Below are 26,653 nucleotides of genomic sequence, written 5' to 3'. Positions count from 1 at the left end.
GGAGGCTGGGGGAGGCTGGCCTCTGAACTCCACTGACCAGAGTCTCAACCAATTCTCATTGACTTTGAGTTCTGGGAAGCAACTTGTTTGACCACATTACCTCCTGAGTAAAGGTTTACCTCTAAGTGACCTAGTTAATTTGTGTTTATTTTCTTAAGAGTGCCTAAGATTTCACTGTGAAGCTAAGTAGTGATTGGGGCCGAAGAAACTACTAGGATGTTGAAATGAGAAAAAAGTGGCGTGTTCCTTTGATTAACCGGAGAGAGTTGGAACTGCCAACTCTTGCTCCCATTCTCAGAAACCACTTCAGGACTATAATGGGGTAAGTATCATTCTTTTAATTGTGTTTCGTGTGAGGCAGAGAATTCTGTTGAGACTGAGGTGTCTTTTACTCTTTGTGAAAACTAACTTAGAACAGGGCATTGGAAAGAAAATTTAATTTCCCCTCATCAGTGCTTGATTTTCTGTATTCATGAAAGCCAAAGACTGTCATAAAAATGTAAAACTCATAGAGAATCAGAAAGAAAGAAAGGAACAAATAAAAAGGAAAGACTTAACCTTGGATTTAAAACATTTTTCCTACTTTCACCTGTAATGTCTATTTGGAGAACCGCATTCTTTCCTGTCTGGATTGGAGGCATTACCAAGCATGGGACACAGCTTCCCGGCCTTGGAAAATTCAGAGCTGGATTATGACTTTGGCACGAATGTGTGGCAGAGGAGGGCTGGAAGTGGGGGGATGTTGGTGGATTTCACTGTGGTGGTTTGGAAGTCCATGTGTACCTCAGCCTGGTGACTGAAACATAGTCAGGGAAAACATGGATGAATGCATGGCCCATCAGGAATACAAACTGAGCAGTGGGCTTCTCAAGGTCGTGGGCCTTGCTTACGTATCTAGGATACTTTCAACATGTTTAGAAAATGTTGCACGAGGAGGGAGGGTGAAGTCTACAAGAACTTGAGAGCATGCAGGGATTTCTTCTAGACTGGCCAAAGAGTACCCAGTGAAAGCGGAGACCTTTGTAAGCACAGCAAGAGAAAACAGGGTCATTTATCTCACTCCAGTCAGAATGGCAGTTATCAAGAATATAAAAAAACAATAAATGTTGGTGAGGATGTGGGGAGAAAAGCACACTTTTATATATTTCTGGTGGGACTGCAAATTGGTGCAGCCAATCAGGAAAGCAGCATAGAGATTCCTTAGAAAACTTGGAATGGAACCACTATTTGACCCAGCTATCCCACTCCTTGGTCTATACCCAAAGGACTTAAAAACAGCATACTACAGGGACACAGCCACATCAGTGTTTATACCAGTACAATTCACAATAGCTAAACTGTGGAACCAACCTAGATGCCTTTCAATAGATGAATGGATAAACTTGGTATATATACACAATGAAGTATTACTCAGCAATAAAAGACAATAAAATTATGACATTGGCAGGTAAATGGATGGAGTTAAAGAATAGCATGCTAAGCATAGTAAGCCAATCCCAAAAAACCAAAAGCTGAATGTTTTCTCTGAAAAAGTGAATGCTAATCCATAATGGGGGTGGGGCATGAGATGAGTGGAGGTACTTTGGATGGGGCAAAGGGGAGGTGGGGAGAGGCATAGGGGTAGGGAAGATGGTGAAATGAGATGGATGTCATTACCCTAGGTACATGTATGATTGCATGAATGGTGTGACCCTACTTTAGGCACAACTAGAGAAGTAAAAAATTGTGCTGCTACATTTGTGTATAATGAATCAAAGAGCATTCTGCTGTCATGTATAACTGATTTTAACAAATAAATAAATTAAAATTTAAAAAAGTCACTGTGTCGGTGTCTAGGGCAGACTAGAGAGAGGCCAGATAGGAACAGGAAAAGCAGTTAGAAGGCTATTCAAGTGATCCACTGTGGAGTCTGTGAGCTGGAGTGATGAGTGGAGGATATGGGGCTGGGGAGGCAGTTGAAGTGGAGTCTGCAGGACTTGGGGTGGTACCATGTGGGGTGCATTGCAGCTTGTTTGGATCCATGCTGTGGAGTACAGGTGAAGCCAAAATGAGGCATACACAGTATGATTTTTCTGTTGGATATTCAAGAGAGCTCAGAACCACTGGAAATGTATGCTATATAAAAATAAGTATTAGGAACATTTGTTGGATACTCATTTATTTGTCAAGCCTTCTGTTGATTGTTTATATTAATCAGTTAATTTAATCCTCACAACAGGTCTATGAAACTTCTTACATTTTAACATATAAGAGGATGGAAATGTAGAGTGAGCTTATATAGGTACTTTGATTTACTCAGAAAACAAGTGGCAGAGCTGGAACTCAAATCTCGGGTTTGATTTGGAAACTTCTACATCGATGTGGTCCAATAAAGCTCTCTGTGATGGAGGAAAATGGTCTGTCTTTACTGTCCAGTGTAGAAGCCGCTAGCCACGTGTGGATATTGAGTACCTGAAATGAAACCTGTTGCTACTAAAGAATTAGGTTTCTAATTAATTTCAATGTCTGTGTAGCTACTTGTGACTCCTGGCCATTGTGTTGGGCAGCTCAGCTCTCTGCGCTCTTTGGGAGTTATCAGCACCTCTATCATAATTAAAGATGGGTGTGGATACAATCGCCCAAGGAGACATGTTGTGGTGGATTTTAACCTCTTATTTCTCCCAGGCGTATTTGAAAATGAGGAAAGCTATAAATCTCTCTCGTGGATGGACAATATTATCACAGAGTGTCTATAACAATTTCACAGGTCCCTGAAACATAGTTTCTCTGTTATAAAGCAGAAAGAAAGAGCCCAATGGTATATTACCTCCTTGAGAACTGAGATCTTGGTTGATTTTTTAAAGTCTTCTATATCCAGTGTCTAGATTCTAGAATAATGTCTAGTACATAGTACTGATATGTATTAGACATTATTGATAATTTACTAAGGGAATGGCTGACTGAGTCCTGGGGAATATTTCAGTTTATTTTTTTTATTATTTTTCCCCCACTTCAGTAGTGCAAATATAAGCATTTAAGGGCTGATAAAATGAACACTGGAGGAATTTGAGTGGGACATGGCACATTGTTCTATGTATGATGTTCATTCCCACGTGTCCGCCTGGCTACCTGGGCACACATTTGCTTCAGATATTTATATGTGCTTTTAGATTTTGTACAGGCACACTACTTGATTTCTGACTAGTTGACACAAATTGATGGAATATCTATTATATATCCATCCCTATTTTTTTTATTGGTTGTTCACAACATTACAAAGCTCTTGAGAATATTTCAGTTTAAAGAGTTTATGAAACTCCCTAAAAAAGAGAAAATGGCAGCAAAAGTAGGAAGAATGAAGACCCAGCAGAGGGTGGTGTTGCAGAAGGCAAGGGCGGTGGGTAGAGTTCCAAGCTTGGGAATAATTATCAATGTCAGACATGCCTGGGTCATCTGAAAGATTAGGATTTAACCGTTGTCTTTGGCTTTGTCAGTATAGAGGTTCTCCCAAATAAACATGTAAATAAATACACATCCCTGGACAGTTCAGACATTGACTTAGCAAATTTAGGGAGAGGCTTAGTAATCTGCACAGCAAAGCTCCCAAGTTTATTAGATTTTGACCAAAGTATAGCAATTGCCAAGCAATGTATTATTTCAATAGCCATAAAGTAAAGGGGAAATAAAAGGGTTGAGGGGGACCTTTAAAAGTCAGATGTGGGCATGTTTAGTGGAGAAAGAACTGGTAAGAGGGAAGTGTGTTTGAATCATAGTGAAAACAGGAAGACATTTAGCTGGGTTCTGAGTCCCCAGGGGATCCATTAAGCAGAAGCAGCACTCCTAACCTGGTAGACAGGTTATCAGCTGTCACCCAAAGAAAGCTGTTCCTCAGTAGTAGTGTTTGAGAGTCCAGAGGAATGTTGTGTAAGAAGTTGGCAGTCATTAGCAGTGCCCCAGTCACATCTGTTTACTTATTTTCTATTATTAGACTTTCTCATACTTACCTGCCAGATGACAAACAGAAACTATTCTTTATTCTCTACCTGCCTTCTATTGCCTGAAAACCTCTTTCCTACCTAAACTGAAATTGTAAACACCAGAGTTATTTAAACTGTGGAAATAGTTTGGCATAAACATACAGTTGTATTTTCTGTAATGTTGTGGCTTTTCTTTTCAGGCCAGTGTCTCTCCACATTTTTACCATGAAGGGTCTCTTCCACATCGGATGTTTCAAAATATTTATCCATCTGCCAAGCTAACTGAATGTAAAGCACAGTGGAGCTTCACTACCTACCAACCTCCATATACTGTCCCCACACGCTTCCTGTCTATGAGTTCTACCGTTTCTGATCCTCACTACAGTCTTTAAGGCATGCCTGGTTACCCACATCTCACACTTAGAAGAGTTAAATTGCTTACCTGGTCTCCCCCTGCTAAGTAGAAGAGTCAGGACTAGAACTTGCATCTTTCTGTCTGCAAATCCTGAACTCCAGTGCTGCGATTGTATTACTCATAACTTAATTCTCATTTCAGTTCTATAAATTGAAGATTAAGTTGTAAGTAATCACATTAAATCATTTTTTTTTGAGGAATTAGGCTAAGAGAGTATAACCCAGTTGGCCAATGGTATAGGCCAATTAGAAGCAAAGCAGGGGCAAACCCACGCTTGTGTGTCTCCCTGCTGTCCCTACTATATCCACTGCCTCAATTTATGTCTTTTTTGTTAATCAAAGACATCTACAGTGCCCCTCGAAGCCTTCTCTCTCTGTCTCTGTCTCTGTCTCTTTCTTTCAGGGATTGAACCTAGGGGCATTTAACCACTGAGATACACTCCCAGACCTTTTTATTTTTTGTATTTTGAGGTAGGGTTTGCTAAGTTGCTTAGGGCCTCTAAGTTGCTAAGGTTGGCTTTGAACTTGGCGATCCTCCTACTTGAGCCTCTTGAGTGGCTGGAATTATGGGCGTGCACACTTGGAGCCTTTTCAAGCTTCCAATTAACATGAGATAATTGGTGCTAGATGGCAGAGTGCAGCCAAAAGCAAAGAAGAGCCACATATTAGTCTACAGGGCCTTAGTGTGGGTAAATGTATGGCTTCCCTTAGGCTCTAGGAATACTGAAGGGCAGTTTACACACACCTGGGACTGCTTGGGTTCATCTGAATCTCCACCCTCTTCTGACTTAAGAGGCCTTGGGTGTTGCCTGGGAGAGAAAGAGCTGATTCTACTTAGAAAGTGCTTGTTCAGAAAGGTTGCCAGATTCCATTTCCCTAGCTGTCAAAGCCGTGGTGCCTTCCAGAGGGCACCAGGACATCTCCCTGGTGTCTTGTGGGTTCTGCATGTGTCCTGTATTGGGGGAAGGAGGAAGGGAGACCAGTGGAATCATGAGAATTTGCCCAGCCTGCATTTCGGAGTTCACCGTCACAGTCGAGTGAATTCCTGCCTTCTGGAACATGCTTTGGCTCAATTTGTGTTGGATTTTCCCCAGCCCTTTCCTGTGTGGCTGGTACTAAAGTGACCTTCTGGGATAAGCTCCTTACATGCTGGTTAACAAAAGCAGGATTCTGCTTCGCCTGGTTTCTGTCTGAAGTGTTCTGGAATTGTCAGAAGAGCTTTCCCATCTCAGTTAGTAACACAAGCTAACATTCTAGAATTTAATTTATGCAGTAATTTTTTTTTTTTTAAATCTGAAGCTTGAATTCACAGCAGAAGGAATTTAAGTCATCCCAGTGCCTTGTCTAGCTGTCTTGGGGGAAATGGCAAACAGACGTTTATACAAATTCCCTTGGTTTCAGCATTAAGCCATCTTTCATCATCCATGGGCTCAGGCAAAGTCATTCCAAAAACCCTTGTTTAGAGCTACTTTTTCAGTCTAACAGACATTTTCATCTGTTAGTGCCATCTGCTGGACTTTTTCCAAGTTTTTTTCTGACTTCTTTAAGTCAGACTAGACACAAAAGACTTGACTAATGTGGGGTGGATGGGAACTTGGTCCTTGATGTTGTGGCCTTTGACCCTTCCTCTGTAAACAGCCTAGGGTAATGGTTGCTTTTGTCATGGCCTTGAATTCATTAGGGCTGCAGTGTGAGTTGCTCAGGGTCCAGGTGGCCTGAATCATTTGAAAGCATTCATGGAAAAGGGTGTACCAGTCAGTTTTGCAATACTATAACAAAGTATTTGAGAAATTTAAGTTATAAAGGTTTGTTTTGGTTTATGGTTCTAGAGTTTCCAGTCCAAGATTGGGTGGTCCCACTGCTTTGAACCTTTAGTGAGGGCAGTACATCCTGACAGGGATGTGTGGCACAGCAAACTGCTCACCTCTGAGAAAAAGATAGGAAGAGACAGGGTCCTACAACCCCTTTGAAGCACATTTATGATGACCTAAGGACCTCCCAGTACCCCTTTCCCACCAAAAGATCCCTCCACCTCCCAATGATGCCATCCTGGGACTTTTGGGGGACACTTAACCAAACCATTGTGTTCTATCCCTCCCCCAAATGTTCACATCCATCTCACAATACATTTGTTTAATTCTCAAGAGCCCCAAAGAATGAACTATTCTGAATCTCTGGAAATTCTGATCAACAATATTATTTCAGTATTAAGACTTGTAATGCCAAAAAAAAAAAAAAACCCAATATTATTTCATGGGATTGAGTTGGAGAAGTGGTTGGCATTATTTAAGTTACTTAAGACTGTTATAAAACAAATATGAGAGAAGACCAAATCCCTGTTCGGACACTTGGAGGAAGAAAGATGGCACCATAGATTCACCTGCAGTTCTTCCAGCCCAGTGTTCACCTCTCTGAAGAGTTCCAGGAGGGCTGGGGATGTGGCTCAAGCGGTAGCGCGCTCGCCTGGCATGCGTGCGGCCCGGGTTCGATCCTCAGCACCACATTACCAACAAAGATGTTGTGTCCGCCGAGAACTAAAAAAATAAATAAATATTAAAAATTCTCTCTCTCTCTCTCTCTCTCTCTCCCCTCTCTCACTCTCTCTTCAAAAAAAAAAAAAAAAAAAAAAAAAAAAAGAGTTCCAGGAAACTCTAGTTGGTGTCACCACCCACACTCTGTCCCTTGTGAGTTGCTTCCTCCCAGTATTCAGTGCATACCCATGCCAACTAGATGCGCAGGTGTGTGTGTATGTGGGGTTGTCCCCTGCTGGTGGGGGGCCAGGTCATTGTCATCTTTACTTGCCCATTCCCACAGGGCTTTGTGCATGGAAAATAGTAAGTGGAGCCCAACCACAATGCTTTCTTTTTCTCATTTCTCTTTGTCTTGAATGGATCCAGTTTTAAGTGTCAGTGCAAAAACTCGTTAAGACCTTCTTCTCTTACTGACCACAGAAGGAACGGCTGTTTGTAGTCTGTGGTCTCAAAGCCTTTCACCGGTACTTGTGAATGCTACAATTTGCTATTTTTGACTGTAGTTATACTGAGCCCTCCCTTCCAAATGCAGACACCTTGAGAGTAGGATCCTCATTAGATTCATGTCTTCATGTCTCTCTCTCTCTTTTTTATTTCTATAACTCACAAAACAATGCCTTGCTCGAGGTGATGACTGCTGGCATTTTGCATTAGGACACATGCCAGGCACTGCTGTCCAGGCTTCACCTGCTTGTTCTTAAAACCTCACTAGAGCCTTACAAGGAAAGAACTATCATGACATCTATCTCCATTTGATAGATAAGGAAAATGATGTTGAATCAATTGCTCAGGATCATGTAACTAGGAGTGGAGCTTGCATTCAATTCCAGGCTGCATAATTCAAGATTCTAGACTCTTAACCCCTGCCTCATTGCATAAGTACACATAGAGGGCATTCTATAAATACTTGCAGGTTGATGTTTCTTAGTCACCAGGAACTAATCAATAGTGTGAAGGCAAATTAATGTTGTCTTAATTCTCCTTGGACAGAACTTTCCAAGCCACACGAAGGCCAGAAGGGGGCTCCAGAAGGTTGGCCCTGGTTGGGGTTCTTGATGCTCTGAGGTATTAGGCAGCCTGGTTGATTCTGGTTTGGAAGCCGACAGTGCCATCTAGTGGGATAACTTGGTAATATTAGCTCAATTATTTTTCTGAAACTCTGGTAACATTGCCATTTTAGGTCTGGCCTTAATCAGTTTAATGTTAAGATATGTTTGCAAGCTGGAGGGCAGGGTGAGTGGAAAGAACCAACCTCTCCTGGCTCAAATGGGTCAAGGTCAGTCAACCTTTTTCTTGAAGAGACTGTGAGGTTGATGGTCATTTGGGTTTGTTGAGCCCCATTGACTGTTATCAATGACATAAAGCATGGGGCTTCAGGTACCCCTCCTTCCTGCTACTCCTCACATGGGCTGCCCGAAGTGTAGGTCACTACTCTTCTCTCGAGGCTTGTCTCTGGAGCTGTGTCTCATTTGGAATTTGAGTTCCAGCCATCTGTGGGTTGCCTACCATAGAATAACACTTATCCCAGATTGTATATAAGAGAATGCTTGATGCATACATCAGTCAATACCATGGGTCAACAATAGTTCAGTGAGATTTGGTTTTGAGGAGTTTGTAATAGGTAAGTTTGTCGCAGCTGGCAGGGGGAAATGATGAACGGACACTCCACGTTGGAAAGGCAGTAAAAAAGCACTTGGCATAAAGGAAAGAGAAAAGGTTTGTGTAGGAACTTAGCTCTGCCTCGCAGTTGGAGGCTTTGTGTAGGTGCTGTTCTGGTTTCTGGGGTGTGTGTGTATGTGATTCCTTGTGTGTATGAAAATTTTGACTTAATTTGCTTCCAAAGCCATTTACTTCTTGCTGGAAGAACCTTGAAGTGTGGTTACAACTGTATAACCATAACCACAAATAATTCATGTACTCTTTTGGTTGAGATGAAATTCTTTAAGATTGTTCAGTTTGTGGTTTGCTGGGAATCTAGCCTAAGGAATGTACTCTAGAGATCAGATCAGCACACCTATTGCAGTAGACAATTTTTTTTTTAAACTGGGAATTGAAACCAGGGGAGGGGGTTACCACTGAGCCACATCCCCAGCCCTTTTACTTTTTATTTTGAGATAGGGACTCACTAAGTGGTTTAGGACCTTGCTAAGTTGCTGAGACTGGCCTCAAATTTGCAATCCTTCTGATTCAGCTTCCCAAATCACTGGTATTATAGGCATGTGCCACCACGCTTGGCCTTATTGCAGTGAACAATTTATCAGAACAAAGAAATGATTTTGGTTATACTGTTGCTTGGGTTGTAGTGACATTCATATTAATAATTTTTTGGTCTTATTTTTTCTTACTAGTTCTTCTCTCTTTTTTCATTTTCTTTTTTCTTGTTCTTTCTTTTTTTAAAAAATTGGATTGGACAACAAAGTGAAGGAACTTGAAGGCCTTGTAAAAACCAACCCATGTTTATTATTTATTAATTATGAGCTGTGTGTGAAATTTATGATTATGCAATTAATATGATCTCAACTCAGAAAAATATACATAAACCCTCCAAATACCACAAAAATAGAATACCAAGAAAAAAATTTGTAAGACCACAAAAAAGAAAAGTAAACAAAATGGGGTGTGTGTGTGGGAGAAAATATACATTCTGATACTGCCAGATAAACAATGAAAATACAGACATTTGTGATTCTTTGAAAAACTGGTTGTAAAAAGATACCAGAATAGTGTATGATGATACTTATAAAATCAATAATAATTTAGTGAGTTTTTAGAAGAAAAACTTTACAGCCCGGCACAGTGGCATATGACTATAATCGAAGCCACTCAAGAGGCTGAGGAAGGAGGATCACAAGTTCAAGGCTGACCTCAGCAACTTAGCTAGATCCTTGTCTCAAAAAGTAAAAAGTCCTGGGGATGTAGCTCAGTGGTAAATTGCCCTGAGGATCAATCTCCAGTAGTGGGGAAAAAATTTTGTAGTAGGACTTTATTATTAATAAAATCTATGCATAGCTGCGTTCGTCTGCCTTTTCCCATGAAAGCTCCTTGGGTTCACATTGCAGGCTTTGTGGGCTCCTGAAGTCTTTCCTCTACTGAACTTTCACGGCTCTGCCTCAACTCCTCAACTCCTCAGCTCAGACACCATAGCTTAAAAGTAATCAAGGATGCCACATAAATGTCAAATGTGGCTGTGTTCCCATAAAGTGTCATTATGGACACTGAAATTCAAATTTCACATCATGTTCAAGTGTCCCAAAATATTCTTTTTTGGATTACCCCCAACCTTTTAAAAATGCAAAAACCATTCTTAGCTCATGGAACTGTATAAAAACAGATGGCTCCAGATTTGGCTGGAAGGCTGTAGTTTTCGGATCCTTGTCAGATGCCTGGAGTAGGTAATACTTGTAAATGGGAAAAAAAAAATCAGCATTCATCTATTATATAGATGGTGTCATGAGGTGTCTGAAAAGATTTTCTCTCTCTGGAATAAGATGAAAGGCAGTTTATTCCGTTTCACCTTAAGGGTGGAGTCTGTTCACAGAGTTCTGACCTTGAACTCAGGAGTCCTTCTACTTACCTGCAGGGCTGTGAGGATTAGAGGGATTCCACCCTTTATTCCTTCTATTTTTTTTTTTTAACCTCACTCTACTCAGCCCTTCCTGGGGGCTGAAAAGCAGACCAGGTGACCCCAGATCCTGTCTGTGAAGTCTTTTGCCTTCCTCCACACCCTACTAAGCCCCTCCCTCCTCAATTCTATTTCAGTTTCTTGGGAGCCTCTAGTGGGATGAGGAACGACGGGAATCATTTACCCATCGGAGTGAGATTTAGAGGGGCAGTTAAGATGCCCTGGATGTGCATATTTAGCTGGGGAAGAACAGGGCCAAGGTCAAAACCTTCGTCTTCCAGCTGGGGCAGCAAAACTATCCTCAGGTATCTTGGGTGGGTTTTTGTGTCATTTCTCACACCCCTCCTCCGATAGTACACTCTCTGTGCTAAACTCTCTGCACAGGGGGAACTTATAGCCTCAGTTTTGTAACCCCTTTTTTTTCCCTCTAGTTGAGGTCTAAGAGCTCCCCGGGGTTGAGAAAGAAGTTGAGCATTAACGGTCCGTATCCTGTGTCTTCCCCAGCAGCCAGCAGAGCAGCCAGCAGAGCAGCCATGATGACGATTCGAGCAGGTTCCTGAGCCCTCGAGTGCGGGAAGAAAGGTGAGATCCCAGAGGAGGGAGTGGGTGGGTGGGAGAAACAGGACAGAGCCCCAGCCACGTGCTTGAGTCAGACTGTGCTTCTGCGGTGGGCGAGCACTTTGGGAAGTGGAAGAGCCAGAGGAGAGTGCCGGACCCTTGTGCTTGGAGACTTGAATGGAGAGACAAGCTGTTCACCCAAGAAATGAGGGCGCAACCCCAAAGGCTGATCCCGAAAGCCTTTCGAGTTCAGCAAGGAGGGGTGTCAACCTGTGGCAAGCCAAACACTTTGGCAAAACTTTGGACTTAGAACTGGCATCCTCTAGTCAGGCCTTCTGGGCTGGGTACAGTGTGGATGGTGCTGGGGAAGAGATTTTGTGCTGAGGAAGCCGCATGTCTTGGGGTTGAGTGTGTGTTGTGTCCAGTGGCGGCACCAAACCAGCCTGACTGGCTTGGAATGCGTTGCATGTGGTTGAGGTTAATGATGGAGAATGAGATTGAATATGTAAAAGAACACGGAGAATATGGAGGCTCCTAAATGCTCAGCGGAGGGTTCCAAATACAACTAGCTGTGTGCTCAGGTTATGAGGGCCAGCTAGCGTGATTAGTACCATGCTACACGTGGTAGATGGAAGGGGGTTTGTGCTAACAAGTTAAACTTCTTTGCCCCTCCCCAAAAGTCAATATATGTGTTTGGTTTTGGGGATTGAACTCAGGACCCTGAGCATTCTGGGCAAGCACTCTGCCAAGTCCACCACCTTACTAATGTTGACTTAAATGAGGTCTCAGCTGGCTTTCCACAGGGTTTCTGTTTTGGATCTAGTTCTGTTGAAAAAGCCAAAGGTGCTTTTGCCACTTTTATCAAACTTAAATAAAGCTTAAGGAAATTTAATTAAAATCAAGATTTAATATGATTTCAAACAGAATAGTGGCTTCTATTGGGAACAATGGGAAACCGAGAGAGATTTTTTTTCAAAAAAGGAAATGTGATACTGATAATAGAGATTCATTTCTTTAGTGTAGGGTTGCCATCAGGAACGTACTTTGATAGGATTTCTTTGTGTTTGTGGGGTACCGGGAATTAAACTAGCACTTTGCCCACACTAGGTAAGTGCTGGACCACTGAGCTACTCCCTAAGCCTTCTATTTTTATTTTAGTGAGACAGGTCTCGCTAAGTGGTCCAAGCTGGGTTTGAACTTGTGATCCTCTTGCCTCAATCTCCCAAATAGCTGGCATTATAGCTGTGTACCATCACACCCTGCTATTTGATAGAATTTCATGTGAAAAATCAGCCAAATATGAGACAATAACAGGACAGGACACTTTGAAAGTTTTAAAATTCATTAATGGAAGCACCATGCTTGGATTAAAAAAAAAAGAGAAAGAAATCTTACTGTAGCGTGTATGAATTTGATCATATCTGGTGTATTAGGACCAGTTCTTTGGAAATGGGTATTAGAGTTCAGAAGAGAATGACCTATGTCAGAACTGTTTGAAGGAAAGGGGTTGGACCTGGAATAGAGAAGATTGGAGGTGACTCTTTAAATATGTGAAAGCATAAGAAACGGAACTGTGTGAAGTTACAGGAAGAAGAGTTGCAGCTCAGATTCACCATTTCCATGGATAGGGCTGATTAATAGAATAGGCTTTGCAAAATAACCTATTATACCCCTCTGCAGAAGATTGAAGCCAAGGGAGGTGTCAATCGACCTCTAATCCTTACCTCTAGATTATGAACTCTTGTGAATTCTGCCTTAGTTCTTAATTTTATGCCCATTATTAACCAAAATGAATGGTTCAGTTCATCAATTTGGAGGGAGTATGTATGGAGACATGGGGCCCCCAAAGGACAAAGATGAATTATTCTTATCAAAATGTTTACCTAGTTGTGATCTAGGAGCAGTTTGTTCTCTCCCCCAGAGAAGCCTACACTCTCTTTTTAAAAGACTTTCTGGATTTCAACAACTATACTCAAATTGAGAAGGAGCCCCGGCAGTCCCCAGCACAACTTCCTTCCCTGTGCTTGCACACCAGTCATTTCTGACTGGCGCCCTGTGGCCAACCCTTCGCCCCACTTCCTTTTCTTCCTTCCTTCTTTTCTTATCTCCTTCCTTCCTCCCTTCCTCCCTCCTTCCCTCTCTTCCTTCCTCCCTCCCTCCATCCCTCCCTCCTTTATTTCTCTTTCCTGAGGATTGAACCCAAGGGCGTGTCATCACTCAGTTACATTCCCAGTACTTTTTGTTTTTATTTTGAGACAGGGTCTCACTAAATTGTGAAGGCGGGTCTCAAACTTGCAATCCTCCTGCCTCAGCCTTGGAGTTGCTGGCCAACATTTTCTATTTTTCTACTGCTTTTTTTGAGGCACTGCAGAGAAAGTGCTGAATGCACCTACCCTCATCTACTTTGTCTGAGTCAATCCGTCTTGCATTGTGGGACTTGACTGCCAATTAGAGAGAGCTCTGCCTTTTGATGGCTATTTGGAACTCTACATTGACTACTCACTCCTCCAAAATAAAAGATTCTTTCCTCTAAATCTCTTCCTGGAAAAGGCTTCTGGGTTTCCATCCTGTCCCTTCCTTCCCACCCCCAGCCCACTCAGTCTCACACACTCTTCCTGGTGGATTGTGGGAAGCCATTTCTGACACGTGATTGGGTGGCTCCCGTTAAGGGTCTGAGGCGCTGTGGTTGTGGAGCTTTCCCGGCCCTTTCCTGATGAGAGAGCCCATCCGTGTGGGGGTGTGCCTGACCACTGACCCCGGGGGCCCAATCACTGACCCTGACCTTGGAGTGCAGTCCCCCCTCAACCTTCATTGGATGGAATTCTCTCCTGAATCTCTTGTTCCCCAATAAAAAGCTACTCCCAGGTGTGTTCAATCTCTCTCTCTCTCCTGCTAGCCCTGAGTAATCCTTGCTGCCCTGCTGGGCGGCTAGAGGTGGGAACCAGAGAGGGGAGCTGTCTCGGACCTGGCAATATAAATAAGGTAACTGAGTCTGTGTGTTTTATTTCGATCTCATCTAACTAACTTTATGCCTAGAACCTCATTAATGAAACCATTGCGCAGGCCGCATGGTAGAGTGGATGAGGGTGTTTTGCCTCAGCTGGCTCTGGGCAGTATGAGGAAACTGAGAACTGCGCTTCCCAAAGCGGCCCCTGTGGACACCGCCCACCTCAGAAACTCCTGGATGGTTCGTGCCTCTCTGGATTTAGTCTTTTCTCTTCTCAGCCAATGCATTTCTTCTGGAGAGAACAAGTTCCCAGAGCTCCATCGTCACCAACCTCAGCATCCACTTCTTCCTCTAAGATATTCCCACCCAATTTAAAGTTCTCTGGAGCATTTGGGAAGTTGCCCTGTGACGTCCCAGTCCCAGGCAAGTGGTGATAACCTTGATAACCTGACTCTGGGGAGATCATCTGCAGAGGTGGGGATCTGGCCAGGCTCCTCCCCCGGGGCCCCTTTGACAGTGTACCCTTTCATTAATGACAGCATTTCCTACACTGCTGAGGTCTTTCTGTGATCTCACTTATTCTTTGCCACTGTCCTGAGGGGTAGGGGGAACTAATATTATCCAATAATGAGGTAGTTATTGTGGACTCTTTCTGCAGTTGCTTCTAATACTCCGAAGCACGTGATCAATTACTTGATGAAAGGTCATCTCATAGAGCAGGCAAACAATTAACATTGATTTCTTATGCTTTAAAGATCAAAATTGCAGTCCTTCAGTATAAGACGCACTTTCAGCTGGTTTGTAATAAAGCATTGATTTTTCTTTTTCTTGTCTTTGCTTAGGGTTCAGGATAGCTGCAATATTTAGAGACAAATAGCTACCCTAGTCATGCATTGCTTAACAATGGGCTGGCTGTTAGGTGATTTCCTCATTGTGTGAACATCAAGTAGAGTGTACTTGAACTAAGATGGCTGCAATGTCCCTAGGCTGTAGATTTTTTTTTTTTTTTTTAAACTAGGGATTGAACTCAGGGCCTCATAATTGCTAGGCAAGTGTTTTGCCACTGAGCTATATCCCCTGCCCTTTCTATATTTTATTATTTTGCAGTACTGGGGGCTGAACCTAAGGGTGCTTTATCACTGAATTATATCCACAGCCCTTTTTATTTTGAGACAGGATCTTACTTAAATTGCTGAGGCCGGCCTTGAACTTGTGATCCTCCTGTCTCAGCTTCCTGTAGCTGAGAGTACAGGCCACCATGCCTGACTTAGGTTATATAATTTTTTTTTTTTTTTGCTGCTGTTTTGATTTTAAATTACTCTTCATTCTCCATTATATAATCTTATGGGAGCCTAATGTAGCACATGACGACAATACTGATTAGCAATAGGTAAAACTTAAGGACTTCTTAGAAATTTTTTTCCCTCATTCACATCCATCTTCTGTCCTGAAGGCAAATCTTTGGAACCATGACAGTAGGGGAGGTAGTGGTATGTGCGTGCACTGTGGAATACAGAACTCTAATCCATTTTCACGCTTCAAGGTGAAGCCAGGGGCAAACTAAAACACTAGCTCCCAGGTTCAACCCAAGCTGGACCAATTAAGGTTTCTCAAGCACTCATTTCCCAGTGACAGAAACTTATGAACAAAGGAGGACTGTAGAAAAAGGAGCTGGTTTACTAAGGAGCTTTTGTGTACACCAGGTTAGTTTCGACATTAATGTGGTCTCGGTTGACTGGGAAGCCTTTGAGGAGTTGACAGTTGAGACCTGGAAGTGGGTATGTGCATATGAATCCAAAGGCAGGGCCCCTGCTCCTGTCCCCAGGCCCAGAGCACACATCCACACACCTGTTCCTGCTTGCAGGCTTGTGTACTACAAACCTCCAGGAAATGTCTACAGGATACAGGGGAGCTCAGCAGAGCCCAGGCTGGGAGTTGAGTGGACACTTGCTGGCTGCTGATAGGCACTGCCGTATTGGCAAGAGCAAATGCCTCACAGTCAGAGTTCGTTTGAGTACCTTCTTTGTTGCTTATTAACTGTGCATCTTAATTTTATTTATCCATTTATTTATTTATTGCAGCACTGGAGATTGAACCCAGGGTCTTACACATGCAAAGCAGGTGTTTTACTACTAAGTTCTACATCTCTAACAGTGCATTTTTTTTAATTGCACATTTTTTTAAAAGCAATTTACTTAGCTTTATTCAACCTGTTTCATCATTTGTAAAAGTCTGTTGTCTGTCATGTCTTGTAAAGAATAAATTAAAAAAAAAAACATGTAAAGTGCTTGGCACTTAGTAGTTGCTTCATAAGTGGTAACTTAGCAGACCTACCTTCTTCTGTCCTCAAGGAAGTGGAGAGAATGGGTGGAATATTGAGCACTTGCAAATGTCAGGCAGACATTGGAAAAATGGACTAAGGAATGTTGTTTTCCCTCAAGAGCTTTTCTCTTTTTCGGTGAGATACACATGCAAACAAACAAGTATAATACAATGTAGTAATCCACACAGAATTACTTGTACGGTAATAAAACTAAAGAATTTGTTTACAAAATGTTTCCTATGTGCCAAACCCTGTGTAATGAATCTTACATACTTTTTCTTTCTGTTTATTGGTGCATTATAAAATACATAATAGAAGGGTTTATTGTTGATACATTTTCTTAATATAATTTTAACAGGGTTGTCAAGCAGATGCTGTCTCCATATTGGAGTTTAGGAGGCTGAGGCTGGGGAAGTTGAGGAACCTGCCCAGGACTAAGGCTAAGCTAGGACTAAGCTACACTGCTGGGGGCGAGGGAGGTGGGGGGTGCTGGGTGGGAGGGAGGGTATCCAGAAAGATTCTGGAGGGTGGTGCTTGAGCTGAGAGCTGCAAAATGAGTAGGAGTGTCACATGGAGAGCATTCCCAGGCGAGGGAACAGGACATACATAAGCATGGGGGCGTGAGAAAGCAGGCCGTGCTCCAGTGAGCGCAAACATTTAGGTATTATCGCAGCATTGTGTCCTAGGAGCAGGGAGCTAGCGAGTGGCCAGAAAGGAGTTTTTGACCAGGTAGGCAGGTTTGATCTTGTCATGTCCTTGATTGTGCCATATTTCTCGTTGATGATAGGAAAGCAGTAAGAGACTAGGAGAGAGGATGAACCCAGGTGTTTGAGTCCTTTCAGGCTGCAGTGATAGAATACTGTGGATGGGTGGCTTATAAATAATACAATTTATTTTTTGTACTTCTGGAGGCTGGGAAGTCCAAGGTCAAGGTGGTGGCAGATTCAGAGTCTGAAGCCCTGTTTTCTTCATAGACAGGCATCTTCTCTGTATGTCCTCATGGCAAAAAGAACAACTCCGATCTCAGCTTTTCTAGGGGCACTCATTCCAATTACAAAGGCTCCACCCTCCTGACCTCCTTACCTGCAAATGCCCCCATCTCCTAATGCCATCACATTGGAGTTTAGAATTGCACCGTGAATTTGGTGGGAGGATGGGCAGATATTCAGTCAATAGCATCAGCTCACTCACAGATATTTCTGTGAGAAAAATCACGTTGGTTCCAGTGAAGGAGGTGAATTTTGGGGATAAATACTGAAAGCAAATAGATGAAGTTGAAACTGGTCCTGGTTTACTCTCTATTTTCTTGTTTAATACATGTTTATTGAGCAGATACGACATGTTCTTCACTCTATAGGCCTTGGGGAACATCTATGAACAGGAAATCCAGGCTCCTTCATGGTTCTGTCCTTCTCATGGAAAAAGAGATGATAAACAAATAAGAACATCAATTAATAATAAATGCTATCAAGAAGATGAAAGAGGGTGATCGAGTGTAGCAAGTACTGAGGGGGGTGAGGAGGGCTTATTGCTACATTGAAGCTGAGACCAGATGAGCACGTCTTGAATTATGGTAGTGAGGACAGAAAAGGAGGAACCCATCAAAGACCTGGGAGGCAGATTTGACAGGACTGACGGACATCCAGGTTGGGGAGGTCATCCAGATGAACCTAGGATTTTGAGCTTAGGCAAACAGCAGCAGCAGCAGCAGCAGCAGCAACAACAACGCCAAAGCCACACAGTCTGCAGGATCTGTGCCTGCCTAGGTTGTGACTGTGACTCCGCCACAGGCAGTGCGATCTCGGACAGTCAGTTGACCTCTCTGTGCCTCATTCTCATCCATAAAATGGGTATGATAATATCTTACACCTTACAGGGTTATTGAGAGAGCCGCATGTGTTGTGTGTATAATGATTAGAATATAATAAGGCCTGGCCCATGGCTAGTATTATGATGTGCTTGCATTTTTATTAATTTTTTTGGCAAAGGAGGAAGAATTTGAAGAGCAAGGGTGTCAGTGAGTTTAATTTAGACACGTATAGTGTAAACTCCCCCATGGCGTATGCAAATGGAGAGAGACACCAGGTAGTTGGCTGTACTCTGATGCTCAGGAGACAGATCTGAAAGTACTTGTTTGGGGCTGCCGGTGTAGCTCAGTGGTAGAGAGCTTGCCGAGTCTGCTCCAGGCCCTGGGTTGGATCCCCAGCACTGCAAAGAAACAAACGAAAAGGTATGTTTAGGAGATTAGATGTCCAGGACTTGCTGATAAGTTGGGTATGTGGTATATGGGGCGGGGAGAGAGTCCTTCAGAGCTGAGTCCTAAGTTTCCCACATTCTCAGCTGGGTAGTGTCCCTTACAGAAAGATAACAAAGAAGGGTTTCAGGGGAGGCCAGAAAGGATAGATCCAGACCACGGGAAAAGGGAGGATCTCCTTGGAATAGGAGATAAGAATGAGCTGGCAGGAAGGTGAATTCATGGTGCTGTGGTTGGCAGGTGAGGTGAGAGGCTGCAGGTTCTATTTTCCCTGGGTAATAGGAAGTGAAATCATCTCTCCAGATCAGGGAAGGTGGGATGGGAATAGTTTAAAGGTTGGTTGTAACTAATTTCTTTTTGGTCACATCTTTTCTGTGATGACCTTAAGAGACATTCTCCATCTGACTGTCTTTCTGGAACCCTCCCTGGTTCTTTGTGGTTGGGATGGAATGGTGAGCCGAGTTTTATAGGTTTTATTTTTAGACTGGGGTTCGTTTGGTTGCGGCTCTCACCTTGCAATGTGGCTCTTTGCTTTCCTCACTTGTTTGCCCTGTAGCTGAGAAGACCCTGAGGACAGAAAGTACTCCCCTTGTAGCTGGCACAGAGAAAGCAATTGTGTGTGGAACTTTTGATTGAACAACTGGAGGAGCCAGGGTAGTGGTGCCTGAGGTTAGAGCGAGCTCAGGAGCTGAAGTCAGGCCTGAGCCTGCCACCTCCAACTTAGGTCTGGCCACTGGAATACACAGCTTCCTAGTATAGGGAGACAGATGTGTTTTCAATTCTGCTTGTCCTATCCCAGAAATTGTCCCCAAAAGCATATTTCTAGAGCACTCTAGCTCCATCTACCTGCCTGGCCACTGAATTCCCGGTGGCCCCACGTTCACTCAGGTGATCCCTCCCTCACTATGAGGAAGGAGCCAAGTAGCAAACCCTCTGGGAGCAGTGCCGGCTGCTCCCCCCACCTCCAGCTCCAGCAGCTGACATCACATGTGGGTACAGCTCCATCCTCCCTGTCTGTGGAAAGAGAAAGTGCAGAAGCTCGCCAAGTGCCCAGAGCCCTGACAGATGTGGAAAGATGGAGAAGGGATCTGCTTGGAACTGTGATTCGGGTCCAAGGCAGAGGGGATCCTGGTAGCACAGAGCACCAGGCTATCCCTCTTGGGGTCCTCTGCCTGCCCACATTTTATATGGGACGACAGGGCAGGGAGAGCTCCTGGGCAGGAGCCTACTGAGCACAGCTGGGGAAGCTTCAGAGAGTCTATGCAGCCCCAGAGTGAGCCCCCAGCCCTCGAGGTCCCTGCTGCCATGTTGCCGGCCCTCCTCTGAACCCAACATGGTGCAGAATCTGCACTCCGAGAGCGTCTCGTGTAGCACAGCTGTCAAGCAGGCTTGTCAGTACCACGTCTCCTCCCTGAGGAAGAAGCTGGCCTTTCTGCGAGTCAAGTAGGTGGCAGAGGGCCCTGGAGGTTAGGGTTGGGATGGCCTGGGGCTCTTCACTGAGGCAAGAGTACTTTGGGGCTTGGTTTCTATGTTTGGAGATACAGTAGGTCCTTGCTAAGTGACAGGTGCCCAAGAGGGATACTGAAGGGTTAGGTTGAGGGGGAGGCTGGATGGGCTGCTGACTGGGAGATTTAGTCTCTGTGTGACTGTGTGCCCTTCTAGAAGGTGACTTGGTTCACTAGGTCCTTCCTAGCTGGGCAGCCGAGTGGCAGCTTTTCTTTCTTCTTTCATGGTGAATGTCTTAGGTAAAGAACTTGGACCCAAGAAAATGGTGCTGTAGAGAATGGTGTTTCCTGCCTGGGATGGGTCTTTGGGGGCATGGATAATTCCTTCCACTAAGAGGGACCTAAGAGTGGGGTCTTTGGGGTTGTTGACTTGGTGTGGTCACCCCTTAAATCTCCTCTTTCTCAGAGTTTGGAACAGGCTTCTGTGGAGCGGTGAGCATAAGCCGGGTGTGGGACACTTTGTCCTAGGGCAGGTGCTGATACCTGGCAGAATTGTGCTACTATAGCTCCTTACTATCTGCGCTGTTCCTTGGCCTTGGTGACAAGCAGAGAGAGGAGAGTTCCTGGAGGAAAAATAGGTTCTCGCCCCTGGATCAGAGTTAAATCTGAAGCTGGCAGGCCTTTGAGAGAGAGGGATGTGCAAACTTATGGGCAGATGTTTTTTTGTTTTTTTGGGGGGATGTGAAGAGAAACGGCAATAATAAAAAGAAAAGATGGACAAATGAATGAGAGGCTAAGTGGATTTCAAAGGTAGGTTGGGGCTGGAGGTGGAAGGTGACTTGATCTCATTTTTGCCGCTGTCTCTATCATACACACACAGGAGGTACAGGCATCAATGCCCAGGATCCTGTAGCCGTCAATTGACAAGAGTTCTCTCCCTGGGGATTCTCGGGGCAGAAGTTCTGAGGGTCCTGGGCAGAGACTTGAGTCCTTCCTCTGCTTAGATGACATTTCAGGTACTGGCTGCAGGTCTGCCTCACACACAGTGGGGCTCAACACGGTGGCGGATGGAGAGATTCTCTGATCCTTGATATGGTGCTAGTGACAGGGACAACGTTGTCTCATTAATGGCTTTTTGGAAATCAGGAATGCTTTAAAGACTGAAAAACCTGAGTTTAAATTCTGGCTTCTCACTTACTAGTTATGGTGCCTCTGCGAATCATTTTATCCTCAGAATCTATTTCCTTTCTGAAAAATGGAGATAATCACACCTACTTTTAAAAAGTTGTGGGGATCAAAATGAGCTAAGAAAAATGGGCTTAGCACTGTGACTGGCACATGGTAAGTGCTCAGTAAATTCTAGTTTTTATTATTGGCAGCAGCAAGCAGCAGATTTGGGGTAAGCCTGTTAAGCACCTGGAAAGTGGGTTTTGAGATAGAACTGAGAGGTCTGAGAGTCTAGTTAAGACGGGCCACAAACAAGCCTAGGAGAGATGTTATTTACCTTCTAAGTTGCCAGGGGAAGCCAGTCACATAAACTATGGTTCTTGCTCTTCTGGGGAGTGACAGCTGCCTTTAGAGTGGGGTGAGGAGCCCAGAGGAGTGGGCTTGTGGTCGAGCTTCCCCAGCCCCTGGCAGCAAGAGGATGCTGTGTGGAGCATGCGCCTGGGGCTACTTGGCCCCATCTCAGCAAGGCTCACTTTGATCGAATGCTGCAGTGATCATGTAATGGTAAATAACTCCAAAAGGGACCTCAGAGGTCCTTGTTCTTCAGACCCCAAGAAGAATACTGTTAATGGCGTGGTGCAGAGAGAGTGAGGTGGAGAGTGAGACCAGAGTTCGGCCTCCTGTGTTAGTGATTCCCAGCCAAAGCTCCACAGCCTCAGTTTTCTCATCTGGGAGTGGACATTGTCTCAGACTGCCTTTTGTCACCTGTATTTATTTTTATTTTCTTAGTACTAATCACATGTTGTAATTGTATTTTTTTTTGCTGACTTGGTCCTTGTTTTCCTTAGTAGTCCTTAGATTTCAGGAGAGCAGGGATTGGTTTTGTTTTGTTGAGTGTCTATTCGGTGCTCAGCACAGTACCTGGCACATGACAGGTACTCAAATATTTGTTGAATGAGTCAATGAGTCATTGAACAGCAATGTAAGGCATTTTTCTAGCTCTAACATTCTATAATCATGGGATTCTGGGACTGGCTCAGGTAGAGGACTAAAGGTTAGTCCTTTTTGTATCTATTAATCTTTGGACTTGGCATGGTCATGGAGATGGTTTGATTTGTGACCACCTGTCAGATGTTCCCCCTTTCTCTGATCCACATGCTTAGGGAACACACTGTCTTGTGGAAGACAGCACGTATAGCTTCTGAATAATAGAGCAAAACCTTTTTTTCCAGCTGGCCTAAGCTCTGACTTTTGAGGCAGGGTAGAGAAGCACGTGGGTGCTCCTGTCCTCGCCCTCCCGCCCGTGTTCCCAGCTCCTTCCTTCGGCAGTCCTGGCTGCTTCTGTTGCTGTCAGCAGAACTGTCTGCAGGTGTAACCATCACCTGCTCTGTGTTTCTCCTACCCCAGCATTTCTTCTTTTCTGCATGAGAAAGGGGGATGTTAAATATAGCTCAGAAAACTACTCTCTGCTGACGCCATAGTTGGGATTTAGGTTAGGACAACTGGCAGGATGGGTGGTAGATTTCATTCTCCAGCTTTCCTGCTTCCTGCTGAGAGAAATCCCATCCTCCTACCAGCCATGGTGAAGAAGGAATGTGAGTGGGTGGTAAACTGGGTGCTCAAGGCAGCAAATCCAACTCAGGCTTTCCCTCCTGGGCTTCTTTGTTTCCCTCTTAATCCAAGACTGAGATAAAGTCAGAGGACAGAACCCTCCAGTTCTCCTCTTAGCCACTCATTGACTAGTAATAGCTCGGAGCTGCTCTTGGCAGAGACCAAGCCTTGCTCACTTGTTGTTCCAGAGGATGATGTTGCAGCTTGGTTGCAAAATCCTATCCAGTATGTGCCGTTTATATACATCCCTATAATGTGTGTATGTATACTTTTATAGTAAATATTTTGTACAAGATTGGATCAAGTAGAGATTTTTAAAGGGAGAAATAAAAATAAATATAAATAAAATATAAGTGGTAATATTTTTTAATGTGCGGCCGTAGTCAAGCGTTCATGTCTCCTTGAGGATAAGCAACCTGCTTGGGAGATTGGTTCTAAGGCAGCAATAGTCAGCCTTCTAATGTGTTTGAGAATCACAAACACACGGACAGTTTATCCAATATGCGGCCTTCTGGGCCTCATGTAGACTTGGGTAGGCCTAGGTATTTGTCGTTCACACCTATCCCAATTGCTTCTGACGCAGGTCTACTATGCTTTGAGAAACGCCCTTAGCCTGAAGCCTCCTGTGATCTCACTCTGTAGCACATAATTTAATAGGGCAGGGACAGGGAAGGGCCTTTTTTTTCAACTAGACTGGGCATACAGCTTCTATTTTTCCTTATCTGTCTTGTGTACAGCCCTAAAATCACTATTCTGCAGCAAGGAGAAAGGTGGGTGGGTGGGGAAGTGTGTTAGGCATTAATCATTCTATCTGTCATTAGCTTTCCAGGTTACTTGGGCCTAGTTTTCTTCAGGCCTGTTTGTTAGCCATAAGCAGTTAACTCTGGGCTCTCTGTGCCTCTCTCTTTGCCATTTCTCCTCAGTCTGAAGGTGAAACTCCCTCTACAAGCTGGACAGAAGCTCATTGCAACCCTGATTAAGAATGGTCCAGGAGGCTGGGGGGAGGGGCTGAGGTGGTAAAGGATTTTTGTGAGTGCAACCCCATGCCACCCACTGCCCACACCTATGCAAAACACAAACGCTCCCTTGTGTCATCCTTTTTAAGACCATGATGGGTGAGTTAATAAATTGAATTCACAGATGGACTTTTAAGACTCCCTAGTTTATTGGTTGACTTTTGAAACTTCATGACACATAAGCTGAAGGGAATGGTTTCACTTGCTTGATTCTTGTCCCTCTAGAAGTGACATAGATCTATTACCTTGTCCTTTTCTGGGCATCTTAAATGACAGGTGGATTCTTAACTGAGAGTTGCTCCTGTGAATAAAGGTGTAGACTACATGTCTATAACAGGGGATTCAGGGGTCAAATGTTCTGCACTCCCTCCTAATCCATTAATTTCTTCCTTGATACCTACAATCAGGGGCGATCTGCTTCTCTGTGAATACCTTCCATAATGGGAAATTTGCTAAGGAAATTAATTTGCAAACAAACTGATAATTATAGGGAACCTTCATCAATGTCCACATGCAAACAGTACATCCAAGACAGCGGAGTGTCTACGAGCTTAGTTGTGGGAATGATATTTAAGGTCTAAGGTAGTTGTCATTAATAGAAATAGCTGCTATTTCAAGGGTCATGTGCTCAGCACTGTGCTTTCCGTATGTGACCTTATTTAATCACAAAAGCAATCCTACAAAGGGAATTATTATGATACTCATTTTCACACTCAGGCTCAGATTGTCCACTGTCACAGAGCTGGGATTTAACTCCAGTTCAGATTCTTTCTTGACACACTGGGGCTTTCCCTTAAAGAAGGGAGAGGTGACTCTTAGGGTACTTGAACCTGTACAGAACCTGGTTTTCCTTGGGTCTGGAAGATCTTTCTTTACTTCCTGGGATTTGAGCACCAGGTGTGGAGATGTGTGAGCAAATCTATTTATGAAGGTTATCCCTTGGAAAGCTTCAGAAACAGGCCAAACAGAAAACAATTGACAAGGAGAGGATAGATCCCAATGATTCTGAATGATCTTTTAGAAGTGTCTTTTCTTTGCCCTGTTGATTTTGAGAAGTGCTTTAGGATTTTAACAAATTTAGGTGGTTTGTAGAAAGTCCCATTGTGTTACCTCTTTTGGATGCTTTCTTTCAGTTTCATCATCTTGTGTTTTTGGCAGAACAGAACTATTGTGGCTCTTACCTCTCGGCAGGTACCAACTAAAGCTCTGATGGGAATTTGCATGGGTGCATTTTTTTCTTCTTTCTTCCCTGGAATCACCAGCACTCCTGGCAGCTCATCAACCTTTCTTTAAGGAGAAGGAGTCCCAAGGCTGCTGCTTTTTGCTCTCGGGGATCTGTAATCATAGTTTGCCTGCCCCTTATTCTATTTTTCTCTTAGCTTCAGCAGTAATCATTACAAGGTCTCTAAGTGGTCTGGGTCTAGTGATAATCTGGCATTCTGACGATCCCCACATCTTCTAGCCTAACTCTTCTACCAACACCTCGAGGTCTTCTCTAGGCTGCAGGGGAATGGTGTGGAACAATGGAAACATGAGCATCTCCCATTTACTATGTAGCTTAAAAAAGGATCAGGCAATGTTATTGAGCCCTTCACTCTTTCCTGTTCCTAATTACTCCTGCTCAGCTATTCCTGTGGCTTCCCGTACTCTCACCTGGAACCCACACGTGCTAGCCTCTGAAGTCCTCTGTAGCTCTTCTGTAGAACTGGTGTGAACATTGGTGCAGGCATAGGAGTAAACCTCCAGGACAACCAGTGCCAGCCTCCTTATGCATTTATGATGTCTTCCCTTTTTGAAGCACTTGCGCAACTTTCATCTGAATGCACAGTGCAGGGACCAGCTGTAGGCTGGAGGTGGTGTGATTGTGCCTGGAGATGGTAGGTAAGGCAAGCAATTGCATAACTAGTGCTAGCTTCGCCCAGGCACCAAGTGCAGATGGCTTGGAGAATTGGGGGCACTCAAGGAGTACCCATTGTTCCAATCCCCTGGCACCCTGAAGATAGTAATTATAAAGACATTAGTTTAGTCAACATTTAATAAATGTGCCTATTAATCAGAAACTGTGTTCCCATATAAATTTCACCATTTTTTCTATGATATAGTATTAGAGATTGAGCATTGCTAATCTGAATCCCAGAAATCCAAAATGCTCCAAATTTTGAAATTTTTTGAGTGCCAATACGATGACCCAAGTGGAAAATCCCATACGTGACCTTGTGTAATGGGTAACAGTCAAAATGATGATGCACTAAAAATACTGTATGTTATTACATTGACTATGTTTACAAAGATATGAAGCACAAATGAATTTTCTCTTTATACTTGGGTCCCTTCGCCAAGATATCTTATGTATGTACAATATTAAAAAAAAAAAAAAAAACCCAAATCCAAAATGCTTTTGGTCTCAAGCATTTTGTATAAGGAACATTCAGCCTATATTATGACATTAGTTTGATAGACGAGAAAAGTGAGGCTTAGAGAAGTTTTGCAATTTATATAAGATGACATATGAGATGACACATTATTAAATAATGGGATAGAATTTGAACCAGGCTTCATTCTAGATTTTTTTTTTATGGTGCTTGGGATTAGAACCCAGGGCCTTGTACATGCAAGGCAAGCACTCTACCAACTGAGCTGTATCCCAGCCCTAGATTTTTTTTTAATTTTTTTTTTTTTTTTGAGAGAGAGAGAGAGAGAGAGAGAGAGAATTTTTAATATTTATTTTTTAGTTTTAGGCGGACACAACATCTTTGTTTGTATGTGGTGCTGAGGATTGAACCCGGGCCCCATGCATGCTAGGTGAGCG

The 26,653-nt window shown here is 43.6% G+C and overlaps 1 protein-coding gene across 8 annotated transcripts in view; it reads left to right on the top strand.

The window, feature by feature from the left end:
- Window positions 1–26,653, top strand: part of GRAMD1B (GRAM domain containing 1B) — a 180,447-nt gene that overhangs the window by 43,561 nt on the left and 110,233 nt on the right. For 5 of the 8 annotated variants that reach the window (XM_081278472.1, XM_081278465.1, XM_081278471.1 and 2 more), the window contains exon 2: window positions 11,028–11,105. In XM_081278472.1, the coding sequence (XP_081134598.1) occupies window positions 11,028–11,105 (78 nt within the window). Of the gene's footprint in view, window positions 1–11,027; window positions 11,106–14,306; window positions 14,452–26,653 lie in introns of those variants that run through there. The other 3 variants (XM_081278473.1, XM_081278475.1, XM_081278466.1) reach the window with 2 other exon arrangements.

The sequence above is a fragment of the Spermophilus citellus genome (genome assembly GCF_964194105.1).
Source record: "Spermophilus citellus genome assembly, chromosome: 2".
Taxonomy (NCBI): Eukaryota; Metazoa; Chordata; class Mammalia; order Rodentia; family Sciuridae; genus Spermophilus; species Spermophilus citellus.
This window is presented reverse-complemented; position numbering and strand designations above follow the sequence as displayed.